Source organism: Vigna radiata, unplaced genomic scaffold (assembly GCF_000741045.1).
Source record: "Vigna radiata var. radiata cultivar VC1973A unplaced genomic scaffold, Vradiata_ver6 scaffold_187, whole genome shotgun sequence".
Lineage (NCBI taxonomy): Eukaryota > Viridiplantae > Streptophyta > Magnoliopsida > Fabales > Fabaceae > Vigna > Vigna radiata.
Window position 1 is genome coordinate 104,777 of NW_014541998.1, and position 23,150 is coordinate 127,926.

Consider the following 23,150-nt stretch of genomic DNA (forward strand, 5'->3'; position numbering starts at 1 on the left):
AATGTTGTGATGGTAATGTTGTGATGGTAATGTTGTGATGGTAATGTTGTGATGGTAATGTTGTGATGGTAATGTTGTGATGGTAATGTTGTGATAATATATATTTATGATTTGGTTATTATTGTGTTTAATATAATTGTATGTTGTATGATAAGATAATTCTGGTTGCTCACCCTTAAAGTTGTGGTTGTGGTTTCCACCTACGATGATCGTACTTGTACGAGAGTAGATGGTTTGTAGATAAGATTGGATCTGAGTAGCTGACGAGAGTTGGGATGTTATCTTCGGGACTGTTATTTATTTTTAAAAGTTTTTCGATTTGGCATTTTTATGTAAAAGTGATATATTGATATTTCTAAACAATATTTATGGTTATGTTTAGCTTTTGCATTTTTAATCGAATAAGATTGTTATCTTTCATAAATGTTTTATAGAAAGGTTTTGAAAAATATTGCATCATGACATCTCAAAAATTCGGGATGTTACACTTCCCCACTATTTTCTTTTATTCCAAAAATACCCTACATCTCCCTAATATCATTAACAATCTTTCTCTTTCTCTCTCTGCATTAATGGAGCATTTACATTTAATTTATTAGATAAATAATATAAAAGTATTATTAAATACTTAAAATATAAAAGAAAAGTTATTTGTTAAAAATTTGGAATTTATTTAGTTTTTTTGTCATTATAAAGTTAGTATATAATAATAATAATATATTATTATTTACTATTAATATAAAATGGAAGTGGTAGAAACACTAATATTGAAGTTTTCTCTGAATTTTATATTTTGCAATATATCACATTCAAATCTGAACCATGTGAATGCTCCATTAATGTAGAGAGAGAAAGAGAAATATTGTTAAGGATAGTGGGGAGGTGTAAGGTATTTTTGGAATAAAAAAAAATATTGAGAAAGTGTATAATATTTTTGAAATAAATAAAAATAGTGGGGAGGTGGAGGAGCAACACCCCTCGTATTTTCTCACTCCAAAATTTCTTACCATTCTTGTTTGAAACTTTGACTATTTTTTGTAACAACAAATTTCATATTCTAGTTCTAAATTTAAAATCATGTCATTACAAATTTTATTCTTAGAGCTTAAAATTATTTAATAAAATACTTTAAAATAATTTATTTTAATAGGTTATAACTTATAAGTTATAAATTATTTTGGATGAATGGAGTTGTTGGGGTTTACAATTTCATCTTATCCACCCTCTTATATCTACTCTTCTTATCTTCTTAGCTTATTTATCGTATTGTCATGCAAACTTTCTTAGTCTATCCTAAACTCAATCTCTTGGCGAAAAGAGCCTATTACCAATTACTGGCTTGCTATCTCTAACCTCTCCTAGTAACCAATAATGCATGATAAACAGAAGCAAAATACAATTGATCGTCCTACCCCTATCTCTAGGCGGTATTAGCATAACCAAGGAATTCCCCCCAGTTCATAACATTACCGTACGTCTCCGTATCAATAAAGACAAACAACATTTACCGAATGAGTTAAACGATAAAAGCATTAAGTAAAGGTAAGGAACCCAACAATTGATAAAGATAAGCATATGCAAGCATATAAAGAAGATAAGAATTTTGATATAAGAGAGTTTCAAAAGATTACATTGTTCCCCAACAACCTAGGATTTAGTTCACCATGAACATGGTGAATCTAGATGCAAAGTAATGAAAGAATGGAAGAATAAACCCTAAATTTGGTAGATTGGAGCCTAAGCATCCAAGGAACCTCCTCCAAGGTGTGTAGAACAGCTCTAGACGTCTCTACTGGCCTAAAGATTACAATTTGAATCGCACTAGGTCTATTTATAGACCAAAAAGATAACAGAATCTAAGCCAAATAAAAACATATAACCGCACAGCGCCTAAGTGAACCGCTCAGCAGTTTGCTTGTTTGTCGCGCCACCGCTCAGCGGTCAGTTTTACCGCTGAGCGGTTTGCCTCTAGCCGCTCTGACCGCTCAGCATTGATTTTGGCCGTTGAGCAGTTCCTAGACTCTTCTTCCCTTCCTTTTTCTTCTTCTTTCTTGAGTCTAAGTCCGTCCTAATTCACTTCCATCTTCAATTCTCATCAAAACCCTACAAAACAATGCAAAAACAAGCATAATATCTCTAAAACCAACTTTTTGACTCTCACATGACTCAACTAAGTGTTTTACTTGATTTTAAGCTCATTCTAAGCCACAAAGGGTGTGTTTTGATATCATATTTAAGCATGAAAATAACGATTTTTAGACAATTATCACTTACCTCCTAAATGATCTAACATCTGATCCATAAATGACAAAGGAAAATGGTCCTTTCGAGTGACTTGATTTAGTCTTTTATAACCAATACAAACCCTTCAACTGTTCTGAATATGAGTAGTGATAAACTCTTCCTTCTCATTCTTGACCATGGGGATCCCAAATTTATTAGGGACCACATGTGCAAGGCTCACCCAAGTGTTTCTAAAAATAGGACATATAATACTTGCTTGTAACAACTTTATGACTTTTCTTCTTAACAACTTCCATCAATTGAAGATTTAGTCTTCTTTGAGGTTGTCTTATTCGCTTAGCATCCTCTTCAAAAAGTATTTTGTGCATTCAGAAAGAAGGGCTAATACCAAGAATATTTGCTAAAGTCCAACATATTGCTTTCTTGTTATCTTTAATAAACTGCAACAATTGTTATTCTTGTTGATAATGTTGTCGTTTATGCGATCAAATTAACACTATTAAATTATAACAACTTTAGTATTGCTATCATAGTAGCCAAAAAAATAGAAAGAGTAAATTCCACCCTAAGTCGTCTCCCAACGAACACAAAATTTATTTCTATTATTCCTAACATGTTTATTCTTTTACCTCTTATATCAAGTAAAAAGCTAATTAACCAAAGTACATTCTTGACTAATTCTTGTTAAAGTTTTTATCACTAATCAAAGTACATTCTCAATTATTGATAAAAACTCATTCAATCACATAAAAGTTTCTAACTTTAATCAAAGTAAATTCTCAATTAAAATTAAAAACCTTTGGACTCATACGATTGATATGTTATGTAGATTTAACACCATGCATACTTGCTATAATGTAAAAATCATTACTTTTACTTTATTAAGAAGCAAAAGACATAGATAAAAATAAATCACAATAAAAATCAAAGAACAAACAAATTTATTCATCTAATCTCAGAATCGAGTTAAGAAATTACATCAGAATCAACCCAGAGGCTTAGCATTCAATTAAATGTTGACATGAAAAATAGAAAAAGAGAGGGTGGAGAACATGAGAAAAGAGAGAGATGACGAAATTTGAACCCCCAAAGGGTTCCTTGACTCCCCTAATTTGTTTTCCTAAGTCTCTTTATATAGAGAGATTGGATTGGACTTTGTTTCAAGCTTTTCTATTGTTGTAATCTTCTTTATAATAATGTAATCTCCTCAAATTATCATCTAAATAATCCAATATCTTCAAGATATATTTGATTTTTATGGAGATATAAAAATATTTGAGAAGATATTTGCTAGATTAAAAAAGATTTGGCAAATATTATCTTTTGATATTTATTGATATAGTTAAATAAGGTAATAATTGAACAATATCAAATAAAATATCTTAAGATATATTTTCCCCTAATTATCTTTAATCTTAAACATTTATCAATTATCAAAATCCTTTAGTAGAAAAAATAAAGAAAACCGCAAGATCTAATTTTTGTTGCATGTTCTCTCTTTTTGGCTTAGCTAAATATCTTCAATTTATCATGTTATGCTTGGATTGAATTATTGTGATCTTGATTATTTTCTATTATTTGGTTTATGTTTAAGATGTCATAAAAATTTAACCAATTTATTTCACACATCACTGAACTCAACTTAGCTCCAGTTGCACTAACACACCTCAAAATATCCAAAGAACATTTATGCAACTAAAAAGCTATTTTTAACATGTTTTTGTATCTCATGCTAAATAAACCAAAATATAACAAATTTTAATTAAAATATTCTACTAAAGTACAATAACTAATTAAGAATACAATATTAAAGGATAAATGAGGGCATAAATATGCACTCATCACTTGCTCATCAATAACCAATGCAAATTTATATAAGTTGTTAAACGCTCGACTTGAATTTTTTTTTTCGAACTACTAGTTCTTCAAACAAATATTTTTCATTCGTTTAATCAAATTTGTTGTAGCTTTTTTATAAAGCTAGCTCTTAGAAGAAAAAGGCTTTTGGTGACAAGAGCTTTTGTAGCGGTTAAAGTAATGCACAATTGCAAGATTTGTAAGAGAGCGTTTAGTAAGAATAAAGCAGTAAACACAGTTATTTTTATATTGGTTCGCTCCACCGAGCTATGTCTATTCTACTTTAAGACCTCTAAGATATTCAACAACATTATAACTAATTATTTTCATCACTCCTAGTATCACCTAGTCACTCCAAGTAACCCCCGTTACTTTGACTAGAACCGAGTTTCACCCACTTATGGTTATTCAGTATTCTTCATCACTCTTGGTATCCCTAAACACTCCAAAAATCTTCTCGATACACTGTCTAAGTAAGTTTCACTAAATCCTGGTTTCCACTAGACAAACTCGTTTAACTACCATTTGACTCCACCAAATTAAGCGTTAAGTGCTTGAATTCTCTTTATAATTTACAATCAACAGATTGATTACATGCCTTAGACGATAACTATCGTAGAGATGATATCTATACAATACAATTCAATCTAACAGACTCATAGAGTTTTCTCTATTTTTACAATAATAAGCTTATGATTTTTTTAAGCTTAAGAGAATTTTCTTTTTTTAGCTTCTATGTCTCTTCACAAATATTTTCTTTTGTGTTCGTGTGCTTATTCTCTTAATCTTTTCTTTGATATTCTTCATTATATGGACTCCAAGAAAACGTGTGTTAGATAATACTTTCCTTTTGATTTTCAAACCTTTTTAACCTTGTTCTAGGTAGCAATCGTTGCTTAAAGTCAACTTGTTAAAGCAAGCATGCTTTTTCAGTTCTTTGTCAAAAATATGTTGTACGTACTTTGATGGAAAAATAATATATTGCTCTAGCTAGGACAAGCCAAATCTAGAAGCAAATCAAGCCATAAGTTCATACATGAAGATTGCGGAATTTGGTGGTGGTGAAAGGTGTTGATAGCTCATGGTTTTGATGAGTTGTATGGTGATGGAAGGTGTGTTTAGTGGTTCTCTAAGAGAGGTTGGGCCAACTCTTGGAGGAAGGTGGCTAGAGGAGGCCACTTGGGTTGCTCTAGCCTAGGGTGACCTTAAAAGAGTAGTATGGCACAAAANTGGNANCATAANTTTACTCTAAATCAAAGGTGATTACATGATGGAGAACACCTCTATTTATAAGCTAAGTTGTCTCAAAATGGGCTGAAACTTTAACCTAAAAGAGCCACCTTGGTTGTCTTGGAGAGCAAGGAGAAATCCTCTCCAATAAGAGAGAGACAAGTGGCAAAAATCCTCTCAAATGAGAGAGTGACATGTGGCCACTACCTATGGAAAAACTCTCCATTCCTAGAGTGCCACATGGCCACTAACTAGGAGGAAAACTCTCAAATGGGAAGCCTCCACATCTCTAGGACGAAATCTTGCTCCCTTGTCCTCCAAGCTTAGCCAAAATGTTGACCCCTTGGTCAACACACCCATTTTGGACATCCAAGCATAGTCAACTTTGGGCCTTGACCCTTTGTTGACTTGTTTGGTCAAAATCCTATTCTACTTGGCCCAAAATACAAGGCCCAATTGAAATCCTACACTACTAGGCCCATAATACAAAGCCCAAATAAAATCTAGACTAATTGGCCCATAATACAAAGCCCAAATAAAATCTAGACTACTTGGCCCATAATACAAACCCCAAATAAAATCTAGACTACTTGGCCCAAAATACAAGGCCCAAAATTATTCCAACTCTACTAAATCTTCATGATGGCTTTAGATGGCCTAAGTGAAAGAATATAGGTCCATCTTCCATAGATGTCTCCAACTCTTCATGAATGTGCTAGGTCATGGCAAGGGGTATGCCATCATACTTTCTGGCCCGACTTTTGATAGAGAGAATATTTCGTGAATGTCTTCTTTGTCTCGAACGTCCATTTCTGATTTGTATTTGACAGAGTAGGTGGATCCTTGACATAGGTAATCTGCACAAAGTAGAGTAGATACTGATAACGGTTCAAAAACCGTTATTTTTATACTTAATTTTGATACTTAATGCACCCTTTTTGACTTAGAAACTTGCTTGGACTCATGATTTTGCTTTAGTTTTGTGAATAAGAGAGTTGAGGATATACTTGATGATTTTATTACTAAATTCCCTTGACTTGTAGGTTTTTGGAATGATTTGAAAGAAGGGTTGAAGTATCAAGGAGTTGCAATGCAAAAAAGTCAACCAGTCAATCAGAAAAGTCAACCAGCCAACCAACCAACCAGTTAACTAGAATGCTGAAAAGTCAACCAGAGTGCAGTTTCAGTATCGCAGGTGGTGCTGAGCGTTATTTTTCTCGCCAGTTTTTCACTATTTTGTGCTTGAGCATCACCGTTGGGGGTTATTTTGAGTGTCGCACCTACCGTTGAGGGCCATTTTCTCGGATCTAGGCTAGTGTTTCTGTTATTTTTATGTTCTGTGTTGGGCTTGAACCAGTTTTCTATTATTTTTCTACCCTATTTAAAGACCTGGACACCCTAGAGAATGTATCTTTTGATGGCTTAAGCACATAAACACTTTTTTCACCCCTTTGGGGGCAGATTTGGGGATGCAGGAGCTCTCCTCTTCTCATTCTAGGGTTTCTATCTCTTCCATTCCATTGTACACCTAGTTTCTCCATGGCGATGGAGAACTAATCTCATTTATTTTTGGGGAATGATGTAACCTCTAAATACTTTGTTCATTAATTGTTAGGGTCTTTCCTCTACACTCTATGCATGCTTTGTTTAACTCATTCAATGGCGTGATGATTGATTTTGTCTATATGGGTAAATCTAGACATGGGGGAATTCTCTCGGGAGCAATATTACCTAAACATAGGGATAGGAGGACCGATTGCCTTTAAGCTTCTATGTGAATGTAATGCATGATCAATTGCTAGGGAGACAAGACATTGTAAACTAGTAATTAGGAGTAGGTCCTCTTCACCGAGACATCGAGTTTAGGGTAAATTAGAAAGTAGCATTAACATTAATGAAGAAGATGAATTCGTTTATGCATGAGAGTGATTAGGTTAAATCTAAACCCTAACAACATATTCTTCTCATATTATCAACATCATTCATTCACTTTTGTGTTTAGCCTCAATTGATCAAATTGCATTCATGTTTATTTTTCTGCACTTTGCATTCAAAAACCCCAAAATAATGTTCTTATAGTCTTAATTGGTTAAGCAAAAGCACAACTGTTTAGTACCGTGAGTCTCTTGGGAAAACGATTCTTGGTCTTACCATCTTATATTACTTGATACAATTTGGTACACTTGCTGGAGTCTTAACAGATACACATGCAAGCAAATATGTCATTTTTGTTATCACGTTTGTTGTTTTTAAATGTTGAGCATTTAATGACATTTAATGTCTGTTTAGAACAACAAAGTGCTTTTCATATTTTTTGTCATTCATACAAGATATGATTGTTTAAGCATTTGATCAAGATACCATGTAATTTATGAAGGTTGCATCATTGGATGAAAGAAATCGTTTGACACAATGTATTGTCTAGCCTATTTAAGGCTTTTACTAAAAACGCTTATTCAAGTTATTTATGTTCTGTTTAATAGCGCATTTAGTAGGGTGTCTTTCAACACAAGTTTTTAGATCACCGTTTAGGATTTTTAGTGTACCTTCCAAAAGCATCTTTTGTCATTTTATCCATCAAGACATATTGAGAGCTTGTTTGAGCATTGCTTAACAATGTATAACATAAATGTATTCAGCAAGACTCTCGTTGATGCATTAAATAAAGAAACCGTTTAATAGTGTGTCTGTTTGATGTGTTTACCAAAGATTTTCCCAAGGTTTCTGGGTTTTGCAAAGCTTTTTCATAAACCACTTTATTTTAGTTATATTGCTTTTCCAAAGATCACACTTTGTTAAATGCTCATGTCATTTAATACTGTTTGTTATACTTCAAAACATAGAAGGATATTTACAAACGAACTTATCTTAATAATATTTTTTTTTATGTTTAATAAATACACACCTAAAAAATATGATTTTCACTCAATGCAGAAGTATATTCATATTTCAAAAACTTTTGAGTTCGAACAACATATATAAACAAGAGATAATCAGATATCCAAACATATTAAATATATTAAACTTCATTATGTGTGCAATATGTATGAAGACGTATAAGAAATATACAAATTATTTAAAAGTATTCTTATAACAAATATACAAATTACTTAGAGGTACTCTTGCTTATAACAAATGTACAAATTATTTAACAATTACTCTTATAATAAATATACAAATTGTTTAACAATCACATCAGAATTGGTTGTGGTTTGTTAAAATTGTAAAAAAGAATATTTCATTAATTTAGAGTTGTTCAGGATTTGATATCACTCGATCTTTTATCAAAATATACTTAAACTAAAGAAAAAAAATCAAATTGATTTGATTTTGGTTTAATATAAATTTAAACCAAATTAAACTAACATTTTACCATTTGATTTCAATTGATTTTTTTTTTTTGTTTTTATAAATGATTTTTGAAATTTTTTAATAAATTATTAAATATTTTGTAATAAAAAATTATAACACACACATTATATTTTTTAATAATATCATATTTTAATAAATTTAAATATATTGTAAATATACATAGTTAATTTAGTTATAATTAATCAATGATTTTAAATATATGATATAATGTTTAAATACAAAATATTGCTTAATTCCTTTAATAATTTTCAATCCAAAATATATATTAAATTTTCAGCTGAGTAAATAAATAGTCTTAAAAATAAAGGAAAAAGTTGATTACAATCACTTCGTGAATTTTTTGAGATTGATTATCCTCTACTTTTTTATTGTTTATATTTTAAGTTAATCTCTATTATTATTTTTTTTTCTAGAAATAAAATGAAAATGGAAAAATGCAAGTGTGAATCTAATGTACTTTTCGCATGATTTTACTACATTGTTGGTTTGGTTTGGAGGGGTCAAAGATTTGAGGATTGGGTCACATACCAGATAGTCCAATGACTGCAGATTTCTCTGGATAACGCATATCACGTGTCACCTTCTTCACTCCACATAACTTCAAAGCTTCCATTTTTCTGGTTTTGCATCTCTCTCTCTCTCTTTCTCTAGAGACACCATACAAGACAGTTGTGGTGGCAGCAATGGGTGTCTCCTTCCTCTCAACTTGCCCTTCTCTGCTTTCACTCGTTGCTAATGATACACCACCCTCCACCAGATACCACCCTCGTTCAGTAAGCTTGCTCTTTGCTCTACCAGTGTCTCTCAACACACAATGCAGTTGCAGTTATTGGTTTCCCAAGTTCATGGGTGCTTTTAAGTAGCATTGTTCATGAATTATGAGAAATGGGTTTGAAATTTTGCATTGAAATGACAAAGAAAACCTCAATTATTTTTAACTTCAATTCTTTCCTACTTATTGTAGGTCAGTTATAACCGTTGTTTGCTTATGTTCAATGTGTTCTTAGGTTCCCATTTGTTGTAATAAAACCATAATCGATGTTGTTGGTGAAGAGCCGTTCCATTGGAGAAGGAGAGAGGTTCTTAAATGCGTTGGGGCAACCGTTGGCTTGGTAAGAATCATTTTACTGCAAGCTTTTGAGAAATTCAGTTCATCCCTGTTTCTTTTTTCAGTTTTATTTATTTTCTCTTAAGAGATCTAGCATTTTTAATGGGATGAATGTGCTTTACTCAGAAATAGAATCATTAGTGGGAAACTATTTAGTGCACGTTCTTAAAAAATGTAATGTATTTTACTTCAATGCACAAGGATTTTTGTTCTGAACAAACAATAATTGAATTCATTTGAAATTTAGTTATGCTTGCAAGTGTTAACTCTGGTATAAGCTATGATATCTGCATTTTGTTCTCTGTTTTTTTTTTTTTTTTCATATTCGAAGTGTTAGATATATTATATTTAGTTTATATTTATCTCTTATCTTTAGTTAGTTAGTTTATATTTCTTATTTAGTTTGTTTATACTTATATTTTAGGCTTAACCCATATTTCTTCTATTATAAATAGAGAACCCTACATGTGAATTTAACAGAGGGAAATTTCTCCTCATCTCTTTCACTATTTCACATGGTATCATAGCTGATTCTTTTTCTACTTTGTCTTTGTTGTCGCCGGTGGTCGCCGCCACTGGCAGCCCCCCTAAAAGTTTCTTTTTCAACCTATGCCTTTATACTTGAATAGGCAATCTCTAGTTTTTGTCTCCGGTGTTGCTGTCCGCCACTGCATGTTGCCGCTCGCCACCAGCAGCCACCTGCCAGCCGGCAACCGTCACCGGTCATCGTCACCGACCGTCCGTCGCCGGCAACGTCACCGGCCACCGTCTCCGGCCACTGTCTCCGGCCGTCATCTCCGGCAACCGTCTCTGGCCATCGTCTCTGACCGTCGTCTCCGGCCGTCGTCTCCGCCACTTGTGCCACTGATGCACCAACACCTAGTCCTACCTCTACTGCTTCCGCTATCTTCTCTATTATGAAAGGTCTTCAAGGACAATTAGTGGTTAACACCAAGAAATATAAACTAACTAACTAAAGATAAGAGATAAATATAAACTAAATATAATATATCTAACACGAAGGTTTGTCAAATTTTCTTTGGTTGATGATGATGGGCTTTAAGGTTACAGCAACAAAATTACCTAAAGTGACTCAGGGACTGGACAAACTTTATTTAATTTGCCCCCCAACATCTATTCGTTTTTAATGGCTTAAAGATAAATAAACATTTTACCCATTCAAAAAATTCATACCCATTGTATTGATGGATGACCTGAGAAGAAAGGGATGGGGGTTGAGTTGCATTATTAGCAAAAAATTAACTATAAGGGTAAGACTGGTAACTATAAGATAGCTCATATATGTACCTGAGATGTTTAACAGAGAGAAAAACACCATTGATTAAGACTGATGTATTGCAAGTATCTTATCTTTGCAACGAGATACCTGATGTCAGAAAAAAAGAATTAAATTTTGACAAACAACAAACAAAAACAACCAATCTAACAAAAAATGAGAGAGAAATGGAAGAAGGTGCATGCACAGGGACTTTTATACAAGTTCATCAGACAGGGCGTTTTCAACTGTCGTATGTAAAGTGATTTTGTGCAAAAAAATGCAGCAACTCATGAACACAAAATCATTAACTCTTGAGCAGATTTACATCTTAGCCATTCTCCTTTGCATTTTTTTTTTTGTAATGTAATCTTCTATAATAGGTCCAGCAACTGTCTTTGAAAAGATCCATGTTTCATTACATTTATTATTAAACAAAAACTTATATAGCTTGAATTTTCTTTAAGGATTTGTAGCTCAGGATTGCACTAGCTCATGTTGAACAAATGAACATCTCTTCTTCCCATAGTTTCCAGCATTTCATCTTCTATTATTTATAGATAATTTTCCATGATCTTGGACAACTAAGTCTCAGGACAAAGACCAAGTGATATTATCTAAAGCCATCAAGTGCTATGTGCGTGTTTTTGGATTCCGAGTTTTATGCTTGTCATCTTCATAAATAGTTCAAATAGGAAGGCTAACATGTTGCACCATTAGATTTACCTCATGATTAATCCAAATTTTCTATGGTCAACATTAAGTGGTGCTTCATTTTGGCTTTGTTTTCATATAGCATCATTCTTTTGAGTACCTAATGCAAATGTAACACTAGTTATTTACAGATATAGATGTTTACTGGAATACACGATAATATATGTTCTTAGTGTATAAGATTGATGTGATGATGAGTTTCGGTCAGTTGTATCTGTTTTATAGGAAATAATTGGAAGCTCTGGATCACTAGTTGGAATGGCTAATGCAGCTGACTTGATAGAGCGAAGACAGCGTTCTGAATTTCAGTGTATGATCCTTTAAGGACGTTCATATGAATATTACATGTCAAATTCAACTGATCTCTCTTATCTGAATTCTTTCTATTTTTACAGCTCAAGTCAAGGGAACACTTTATAATGCCATAAAGGTATAGTATGCTGACTAACATTTAATTGTAAAAATTTGCATGTTTGCAGACTGTACATTTATCAAACTCCTCTTTATTTTTGTCCAGAAAATAGAACTCCTTATGTGATATGGGTATAGTCTAATTTGACCTAGGACTGCTTTTCAGGGAAATCCTGATATTATTCCATCCTTACTGAAACTGGCTCTAAATGATGCTTTGACTTATGAAAAGGTGAGAAAAACACACAAGTCTATAATGTATGCACCATAGTTGCTTTCTATAATTTAAAATGAGTATTGATTGGCGTATGCTTAAGTTTGTAGGCAACAAAATCGGGTGGTCCAAATGGCTCTATACGGTTCAGGTACTTCTTTTTGGGTTTAACACTTATGAAAACTGTACCCTGTAACTAATAGAACCTAAATGTCTGTCTGGTTTGAGAAAATATTTTCTGTTCTCATTATGGGCTTTTACTTTGATTCCTGTGTACTTGGGTTTCAAAGAAAAAGTGAAAACAGAAAAAGAAAAGTTATTTTCACTGTTTTCTATACAATTTTCTGAAAAGTGAATAGAAATTTCTCAAAACAAATAACCGTAGGTGGATTCTTTAATTCTTTTTGTAGAATGGTTTCTACCAAGTAAGGTTCACTGAACTGGTTGTTATTGTCGTAGTACTGCATCTATTACTCCTACCTTTTTTGTTTGCATCAGAAATTTTCACTTAATTCTACTTACTACTAATAATAATTTTTTCTCCTCTTTATTTTTCTAATTCTGCCTGAAGCTCAGAAATAAGTAGACCAGAAAATACAGGGCTTTCTCCTGCCTTAAATTTGTTAGAGGAAGCAAAAAAGGAAATAGACTCATATTCCAAAGGTGGACCCATTTCCTATGCAGATCTGATCAACTATGCAGGTTATACTTTTTATCATAACCTAGTTGACGCTTAATTGTCATTAACAATACTTGTTTTAGATGTATATTCTGTGTCTGTTAAATTTTTGACCATTTAATTTGAAGTTATATGTGATTCTGGGGGAAGAAGTTGTGGAGTTGTTTCTACTTCCCCTGACTTTATTGACTTAATTATTTACAGCACAAAGTGCTGTCAAGGCCACATTTTTAGCTGCTGCCATTAGCAAATGTGGTGGAAATGAGGAGAAAGGAAATATCCTGTACAATGCATACGGATCAAATGGGCAGGTTTGCATATTCTTTATTTTTAAACCAATTATAGTGTGGTTAACAGTATCTTTAAGGTGGCAATCCACAAGTGTAGATTCATTCAATAGTATGCTTAATACTGTCATTACTTATTCGCTAATGCGTGCAACTTTTATTGTGGAGCAGTGGGGTTTGTTTGATAGGCAATTTGGTAGGGTTGATGCTCAAGACCCGGATCCAGAGGGTAGGGTTCCAATATGGGAGAAGGCAAGTGTGCAGGAAATGAAAGACAAGTTTTCTGCTGTCGGATTTGGTCCTCGCCAGGTAATTCACATATTTCATTGTTCTTTTTGCTAACTGAAAAGTAGAAAGACATACAATCAGAGATGCATGTGCACAGAGGAGAGATTGTGATCTTTGTTTCTATGCTGCTAGTGCAAAAGATTGTACACTAACCAACAAATTTTCCCGTTTCCTCTAGACATTGTGAAATGCCTTCTGCTTGCACTAGCAATAGTCTTTTTCATATTTTTTCTAGTTATCCTTGCAAGTTGGAACTTCTTTCTTGTTCCCACTTTTTGTTGAGCACTTCATAGATCCATTATGTTTTTATTTCTACTTCAGATTAAAAACAGAGAAAATATATTTTGGAGTCCTTAAAGGACCCCTCTTATGGTCTTTTATTTATAATGATATAGAAATACAATAGGAGATGAAAGATCAAAGGATTTTCCTAGACTGCTAGGCACAGAACTAGGTACACAGTTGGAAGAGATTTCCCACTTATACCCTGTTTTTGTGATTATAGTATTGTTGTCCTAACATATACCACTGATGAGTTTTTTTTTTCTCTTTATGAGAGTTATTAGGGAAAGATTATATATATGTGACATTGAGTCTTATCCTACATAAGACATTGACACCACTTTTAACTTAAAACCTTAAGACAATGAGTTTGAGTCTTTCATCTTATATGGTGTATAACTTTGTCATCTTTAGTCAATATATAGAATTTAGACTTACACTTAAATTATTCCCATCAAAATCTTATAATGCTTCTTATAAAGCTTCTCATACCATAAAGTTGAAGTTGATAGTATTAATTGACTTCCTTCTGTGTTTGACCAGCTGGCTGTTTTGTCTGCGTTCTTGGGGCCTGATCAGAGTGCAACAGAAACTTTATTGGCGAGTGATCCTGATGTTGCTCCTTGGGTTCAGAAATACCAGAGGAGCCGTGAAACGGTCTCTCGGACAGATTATGAGGTGAGTTCATCTATGAATAGCTCTATCCATGGAAAGCAATGAGGTTTCTGAAGCTTTTTTGTTTAGTTCGAAGAAAACTTGTTTGTTTCCTTTGGTTTCTTTACTTTTTCATTTCTTTTCAGGTTGATTTGATAACTACTTTCACAAAACTTAGTACCTTGGGCCAGCAAATCAACTATGAGGCATATACATATCCTCGCGCAAAGATTGACATTACCAAACTCAAATTGTGAAACGTATAATTGTACCATGTAATCTCTTTCCCCAGGACAAACCTTGAACTTCAAGTTTTGACTTGCTTCTATTCTCTTGTTACTGGAAACTTTGAGCTTCCATCTAAATTATTCATGCGCATGAAATGAGAGAAGTGTTCAAGAATCGATCAAATCGTTCCAAACCGCTAAATTGATTAGAAAAACCAAAGATTGAAAGGAAATAAAAAAACTACTAAAGAAAAATGGTATTAAAAAAAATGATTTAGTATGCTTTTGGGTTTTTTTTTTTTAAAACTTGAATTAAACTGCATATATAAATGTTAACCTTATCATGAACAAATATTTGTGCTTTTTTTTACCTTTCTCCAATCTCTTGGGACAATCTTAGGAAATAAATAATTGGCTTGTGTTTTCTTAAAGGTCTTATCTCAAATGAAACTATGAATACTGTGTTAAATTTGCTTTTATTTTTATTTATAATTAGAAAGTACATTTTTATTTTTTTGTGTTTTAAAGTTATGTAAAGAAACTTATCAAAATATACCGCAAATATAGAACGATTATGTGTAAAAAAAAACTACCCATCAAGAAGCCCTAACGGTATCCATTAACAAAGATATTTCAATGGCTTCGAAGTTGGTTTTAATCACAGCCTATTAATAATCATAATTGTTTTGGTTGACAGGGTATGAGATCGAATGTACTTTTTTAGCTCTGTTTAGGTTTTCCAACTCTTTAAGTAATTCTTCTCAATTGGTGATTGAGCTACATAAAACATTCTGAAGTTCAAGTTGGATATGTTTTTCAAGCAGATTTTAATATAATTTTGAAAAAAAAATGTCTTTACCTGGACATTAATCTCATATTTATTCATAGTCATAAGTCTATTAGCTATCCATTAATATAATATATTTTTAGACAATAAAACTCCTTAATTATTTATTAATATTGTATATTCATATTTGATATGACAATTAAACCTATTAATTACCCATTAATGCTTTCCAATATACCTACTGACTATGCTGTTGTTTGATCAATCGGTTACTTCAACCGATTGACGCCTACTAAATGGTGAACCATGAACGACTTATGTTGCCCGATCGATACCCTATCGATTGGTTGCGAATCATGAACGACTTTTGTTGCCCGACCGGTACCCTCTATATAGTACGTAAGCCCACAAGCCCCAAGCAACTGAGTACAATTACAAAGGGGTTTTGTATATGCCGATCGATTTCAAAATGGTGCGAAAGGATGGTTACCAAATGCGGTTACATGTGAAATAACCGTTTATCATGGGCCACGTGGGCTTATATGCACCCTTATACATTACTATTGCCTCATTAGAGTACTTGGTCAGTAGAGTAAGTATATTGGCCAACAGAAGAGATGTCGAGAATATCAAGTTGGCCGTTTGTAAAATGAACGAGCAGGCCTGTCACGGACGAGAAGGTAACGACATTGATTATTTCTGTGTATACCACCTTGTTCCGTGATCTCGGCGTTCGACTTCCTTTTACAAAATTTCATATGGGCGTTCTTCTTGCACTGAATGTGGCTCCAACTCAACTTCACTCGAACATGTGGGCATGCTTGCAAGCGTTTGCCGTGGTTTGCACCACCCTTGCCCTGACGCCCATGCTCGCTTCATTTCTTTATTCCTTCAGTGCCTTGCCACATCAGAATAAATCCTGGGTATCTCTTTCACCTATGAATGATAAGCAGTTGTTCACTCTATTCAACACTTCTTATAAGGAATTCAAGACAAATTTCCTTAAGATATCAATAAAAGCGTCTGGCCGATCTAGATTTTACTTGGATGACGATCGACCCAAATTTCCCTTCTACTGGACTAAACATCCCAATATAGTTGTTTCATGGGCCAAGTCTGCCATGACCCCCGATGAGCTAGAGGCCATAAGCCAGCTTGATCAGCTATCCCGGAAGACCTCGTCTCGAACACTTATCGGCTTCCTGGGTTCCAACGCTCTATGCACTAGAGTGTTTGGTAAGATTTTCAAGTTTGCTTTTATCGAGTCGTCATTTGTAACTTATCTAAATTTTTTTTCTTGTTTCAGATCACTTTGGTACCATGGAGAAAAATAAGTCATTTTTGTTGATGATGGCTTAACAAAAGGAAGAGCTCAAAAAAATTGGGGAGGGAACTTCTTTCATCCTCACTCGGCCTCTAGTGTCCAAGGTCCTTCCCTCCTGGACTGTGAATCCAATTTGAAAATAGCCTCGGAATCACAACCTTCCTCTACTCCCACTACAACACCTACACCTGAGGGTGGTCCTCGCTAGAGTGGGGGAAAGAGGAAGTCTTCTAGAGAGAAATCCGTCTCTTCGAGCAAGAGAAGCAAAAGGAAGATTCCCGAGGGTCCTCTGATCATAGGGTCGCTTGATCCGAACATGCATATTGCTGAACACCTTCAAATATAATCTCGATCTTGAGGAGAAAAAACCTTTTAAAGGAATGACCGTTGCTGAAGCTTTGGATATGGCGTACAAGCTGAACGTACGGTCAAATATATGTATGGCCTAGGCTGTAGGCTCCTCCAAGTCTTTAATGGCCGAGGAGTTGGAAATTGCCCGACAGGATTTAAAGACTTCCCAGAAAGGCAACGAGGATTTGGCTCGTCACTTGGAAGAAGCTCTGAAAGCAGTTGAGGATGAGCGGGAAAAGGCCATTGTTGCTCTAATCAAGGCCCGAAATAATAATTGTCAATTGCAATGGTCCAATGATGATTTGAATTTGGACCTTCATCGACTGAGAGAAGCTGATGGTTGAGAACAAATTTTTAGGTGAAGATATCTGCAACGAGCACCTTATCGGGTTTGAACAGGGAATCGCCCAATGCCACTACTTTTTCCAGGTGCCGCTGGAACATCCCGAGTATGATGTTATGAAGGTAGTGGTTGATGGGCAACTAGTGGCCATGTCCCTTCCTGATGATTTTGAGGATCCTACTCCGATTTGTCCTCCTACAACTAATGCACCCCAACTTGTTGAAATTATCGAGGGTGGTCGTGAAGAATTCATCGGGCTTGAGTCTTGATTATAGGAAAGTTTTTGACAGATGTTTTGTTTAGTTTACATAGACATTTCTCTTTTTTGGCTGTTAGGGCCTTTTTTTTGTGTATGAATCTTCATTGCGAACGATCGGGCCATTGTTTCCTCCTATCATTTCTCGCTTTTTATTACGTCGTTATCTAAATATCCTCCACGAGCATTCTTGAGGAATCGCTAGACTTAGGTGCAAATTCGGTTCAGACTTGCTCCTTACCGAACGACAACCTCTAGAAGTTCTTTCTAACTTGTTCCTAGGTTCAGCAGGGAACACTAGGAATTCTCTTCGGAACTTTTTCCTAGGTTGAGCGGGAAATGCTAGGATTTCTCTTTGAAAATTTTTCCTAGGTCGAGCGGGGAACGCTAGGAGTTCTCTTTGAAACTTTTTCCTAGGTCGGGCGGGGAATGCTAGGAGTTCTCTTTGGAACGTTTTCCTAGGTCTAGTAGGGAACACTAAGAGTTCTCTTTGGAACTTTTTCCTAGGTCGAGCGGGGAACACTAGGAGTTCTCTTTGGAACCTTTTCCTAGGTTGAACGCTTTCTGGTTGGTACACAGATACAGGATCACTGAAAATACCTGGTATTATTATTAATTCAATGTCAAATTACATAAAGTACTCAACTGAAATAAAATTTTAAATGAAAGGCATTCCAAGTGTTGGAGACAGTCTTGTTGTTCGGACACTCTAGGCGATAAGCCCTATTGTTGAGATTTTCTATGACTCTGAACGGGTCTTCCCAATTAGTTGCAAACTTCCCGTGAGCTTAGTTTCTCCGAGCTTCTGTTGTTTTACGCCACACCAAATCGCCTTCAACAAATTGTAGTGGCTGGACCTTTGTGTTATGTCGTCGGGCTACTAACCTTTTTTGGGCCTCAGCATGAACAACAACTACTTATCTTCTCTCTTGAAAGGTATCCAACACCACTCGTAATTGTTCTTCATTTCTTTCCATGTCTTCAAGTCCCCTCCTAAGCGTTGGCTCGCCCACCTCTACTAGCAGCATTGCATCTGTAGCATAAGTTAGATTATAGGGTGTTTCTGCTGTGGTACCATGCGGGGTACAACGATAGCTCAATAATACTTCTAAGAGCTCATCTAACCATGCACCGTTGGCTTATCTGAGTCGTTTTCTTAACTCTTGGACTATGGTTTTATTGACCGCCTCTGCTTGTTCGTTTGTCTGAGGATGTTTTAGCGAGCTCGTGACGTGCTTAACCCCTAAACTTTCTTACAAGGTTGTCAACTTTCTATCCATAAACTGCCTACCATTGTCAGTAACTATCACCTATGGTAAGCCAAAATGACATATGAGTTTCCACACAAATTTCTGAACTTGTGCGGCAGAGATAGTGGCCAGAGGTTTGAAATCAACCCACTTGGTGAAGTAATCAATTTCCACCAAGAGAAACTACTTTTGTGCTTTGCCGATCGAAAAAGGCCCTACAATATTCATCCCCCACTAGGCAAAAGGCCACTGAGAGACTAAGTTATGCAGCTCTGTAGTTTACAGGTTAAAAACATTTCCATGCTCTTGACAACTTAAGCACTTCTGCACGAACACGCCACAATCCTTATCCAATGTTGGCCAAAAATACCCCGCTCGCAAGACACGGGTCCAGAGTCCCCGTCGACCAGTGTGCATGCCACAGACTTAGTCAACACTCCGGCAAGTGTACTATATCATATCAAGTAATAATAAGTGGTAAGACCAAGTATCGTTTTCCCAAGAGACTCACGACACTAAACAATTGTGCTTTTGCTTAACCAATCAAGACTATAAGAACAATATTTTGAGGTTTTTGAATGTAAAACAATAAAAGTAAATATGCATGCAATTTGATCAATTGAGGTTAAACTCAAAAGTGAATGCATTGTGTTGACAATATGAGATGAGTATGTTATTAGGGTTTAGATTTCACCTAATCACTCTCACATATCTACTATTCTTATTAAGTTCAACTTTGTTATCAATGTTCATGCAACTTTCTAATTTGCTCTAAACCCAATGTCTCGGTGAAGAGAGCCTACTCGCAATTACTAGTTTACTATGTCTAGTCTCCCTAGTAATATTAGTCATGCATTTCACTGCACAGAAGCTTAAAGCAATTGATCGTCCTATTCCTATGTCTAAGTAATATTGCATAATCAAGAGAATTTCCCTCATGTCGAGATTTCCCCATATGTGTCCATATCGACAAAATCAATGATCATGACATTGAATGAGTTAAACAATGCAAGTATAAAGTATAGAGAAGAAAACTCAAACTATTGATAACTAAAGTATATGAATAAAATAAGAACTTCGATATAAGAGAGTTTAGAGGTTACATCTTTCCCCAACAACAAATAAGATTAGTTCTCCATCATCATGGAAGAAATAGGTGTACAATGGAATGAAAGAGATAGAAACCCTAGAAAGAAAAAAAGGAGAGTTGTCAATTCCCCAAATTTGACCCTAAAGGGGTGAAAAATGTGTTTTTGTGCCGAAGCCATCAAAAGATACATTCTCTAAGATGTTATGGCCTTTAAATAGGGTAGAAAAATAACAAAAAATGGGTCCAGGCCCAAAACAGATCACAAAAATAACAGAAACCTGGCCCAAAACTCGCGTCGGCGGCGCTGCTCAGCGCTACAGCACCGCTCAGCGGTAGGTGCGACACTTAGAATGGCCCCCAACGGTGTCGCCCAGGCGAAAAACAGTGAAAAATTGGTCCGGAGCCTGGCGCTCAGCGCCACCTGCGATATTGAAACTGCACTATGCTTGACTTTTCAGCATTCTAATTGTCTGGTTGACTTTTTTGGTTGACTGATTGACTTTTGTGGCTGACTGGTTGACTTTTCTGCACTGTAACTCCTTGATACTTCAACCCTTCTTGCAAATCATTCCAATAACCTACAAAATCAAGGGAATTTATTGATAACATCATAAAACATGTCGTCAACTCTCTTATTCACAAAACTAAAGCAAAATCATGAGTCCAAGCTAGTTTCTAAGTCAAAAAGGGTGCATTAAATATCAAAATTAAGAATCAAAATAACGGTTTTTGAACCGTTATCACAACCCCAAACTTAGAAATTTGCTTGTCCTCAACCAAACAAGATGAAACTTAGTCTTCCACCAATCATCACAATGGTTCAATCACATTCAAAAACTCTTTCTTTCAAGATAAGTAATCACTTAAATCAACTCATCAATAGAATTTAGTCAAGATGTGCAGATGCTTGATTCAAATTACTCATCATGGTGTTCACACAATCACACAATCTTTCAACAGATTTTATTCTCATGAATGATCAATTAGCTAAGCATAGATATAATCATGAATTCGTGGAATCATTCCTCACCAGATAAAGTGTTACAATCAAGCACTCAAAAGTGTTTCACTCAAAGGTGTATAAAGGCCACTCCTTCCTTCTACTATCTTCATGTCACATAGAACAAAATTGCCTTTCATTTACCACAATCAACATTCTCACACACACATGTCATCACAAGGACTTTTCAAGGCTTACAATGTGGCTTGGGCTAACAAGAAAAAATGGTTTTTCTAGATCACAAAACCCTTGAGTTAAGAGAGTTATTTATACATTCATAATTCAAGCGCAAACTCTCTTTTTAACCAATCAATCTTACTCCCAACTTTCCCCTTTTTGCATTGAGCTTATCTTTCTTTCATTATATCTTTTTCATCTTTTTCTATCTTTTTTATGCTTTGCTCAATGCCTTAGCTCAATGCTTTTTCTTTCTTTTTCAACTTTCCCAACAACCCCAAACTTGAACCTTCATCAATACCACACAATAATTCTCAACTTAACTCAAGGTAAAGATTTTCAAAAGGGTTTTCATTCTGTTTAAGGCTTAGGTTAAAAAAGGGTAGAACACATGGTGCTCTTTTTTTTTTCTTTGGGACTTATGCATTGGCTAAGAAAGGGTTTAATAAAAAATGGCCTTGATCATATGACACTTGCATACAATTCAGTCAATCATATAAAATTAGGCAAAACCATTCACGCTTTCAAGTAGATAGCAATCATACAATCAAAAACTCTAGAGTTCAAAACCTCACTCATATGCTCAATCACTATTCCAGATATTCCAGATAAACATCCTGCTTAGCATCATAATCACAATTACAACATCATCATGCATTTGTTCACATAGCTGCTGAACCACCACCTGTATATCAGCATATTGTGCAATCTCAACATCATCAATATCAAAGCATTATCAAGCAATTGCCATCACACACACATATCAATATCAAACCATTGCATCAGATATAATGTCCAACCAAGTACATCAATCCCACACTACTTAACAAAATCAAACCTATACTAAGAATTCAAGTTACAAAAACAAAACAAAAGATAAGAAAATCATGGGTTGGCTCCCAGTAAGCGTTTGTTTAACGTCACGAGCCTGACCCAAACCTTTCCAGCATTTATCAATAAGTGCATACCTTTCCAACACTCATCAGTAGGTGTACCTTCCTGGTATCCTTCAGTAGATACTCAATCTTCTAGCATCCCTTAGTAGATGCTATCCCAGTAGCATTCATCAGTAAATGTTGTCAGTGACATCCATCAATAGATGTCTATTCACCGTCCTCTTTCATAGCAACATCCATCAGTAGATGTTGTAGAAGCATCCATCAGTAGATGTTATCATCACTGCCCTCAGAAGCAGCATTTAACCTAAACAACTCAAACACAAAAAAATCAAATCTACACCACACAAATAATTCAATTAAAAAGAAAAAGTTAGAAACTGGGTTGCCTCCCAGCAAGCGCTCTTTTAACGTTATTAGCTTGACCCGGTAAAGCCCAAACACCAATCAGTAGGTGTTGATTTTTTTTTTTTATGTTGGTGTTTTTCCTTCCTTCATGACACCAACAAAATTTCAGAAATTTCCTTGTCACCAACTCTAAGGATCCTCAATCTCAAGAACTCTGTTTGCTTTTATAGTCTTGAAAACCCATAATCTATTCTTGAATTTCACTAGTATGTCAGGTTTGGGTTTGTCACTTTTCACATCAGGGTGTTGGTGAACCAATTCTCCTTTCTTATCTACCTCCTAATGATCTTGTGCTCCTAATACAAATTTTATCTTGCATACATTAAAGAACACTGCACTAGAGCACACAATTAGCACAAAAATAAAAACAGTAAAATATATATATATATATATATATATATATATATATATATATATATATATAT

General features: G+C 34.8%; 1 protein-coding gene across 2 annotated transcripts; it reads left to right on the forward strand.

The window, feature by feature from the left end:
- Positions 1-9,268: 9,268 nt before the first annotated feature.
- On the forward strand, positions 9,269-15,020 carry LOC106778813 (thylakoid lumenal 29 kDa protein, chloroplastic). 2 transcript variants are annotated; one of them, XM_014666808.2, is made up of 11 exons: positions 9,269-9,476; positions 9,711-9,815; positions 12,027-12,111; positions 12,197-12,231; positions 12,379-12,444; positions 12,537-12,577; positions 12,998-13,128; positions 13,310-13,416; positions 13,564-13,701; positions 14,506-14,640; positions 14,763-15,020. In XM_014666808.2, the coding sequence occupies exons 1-11, from the start codon at positions 9,387-9,389 to the stop codon at positions 14,871-14,873; spliced, it is 1,044 nt and encodes a 347-aa protein (XP_014522294.1). In that variant the 5' UTR covers positions 9,269-9,386; the 3' UTR covers positions 14,874-15,020. The 2 variants fall into 2 exon arrangements, with proteins under 2 accessions (XP_014522294.1, XP_014522295.1); XM_014666809.2 differs by lacking the exon at positions 9,269-9,476 and having other exon boundaries at positions 9,707-9,815; positions 12,010-12,111.
- Positions 15,021-23,150: the final 8,130 nt, after the last annotated feature.

Coding starts and splice junctions, on each gene's coding strand:
- LOC106778813 (XM_014666808.2), top strand. CDS start 9,387: ATGGGTGTCTCCTTCCTCTCAACTTGCCCTTCTCTGCTTTCACTCGTT. Junction 9,816..12,026: donor TTGGGGCAACCGTTGGCTTG/GTAAGAATCATT, acceptor TCTGTTTTATAG/GAAATAATTGGAAGCTCTGG. Junction 12,445..12,536: donor ATGCTTTGACTTATGAAAAG/GTGAGAAAAACA, acceptor TTAAGTTTGTAG/GCAACAAAATCGGGTGGTCC.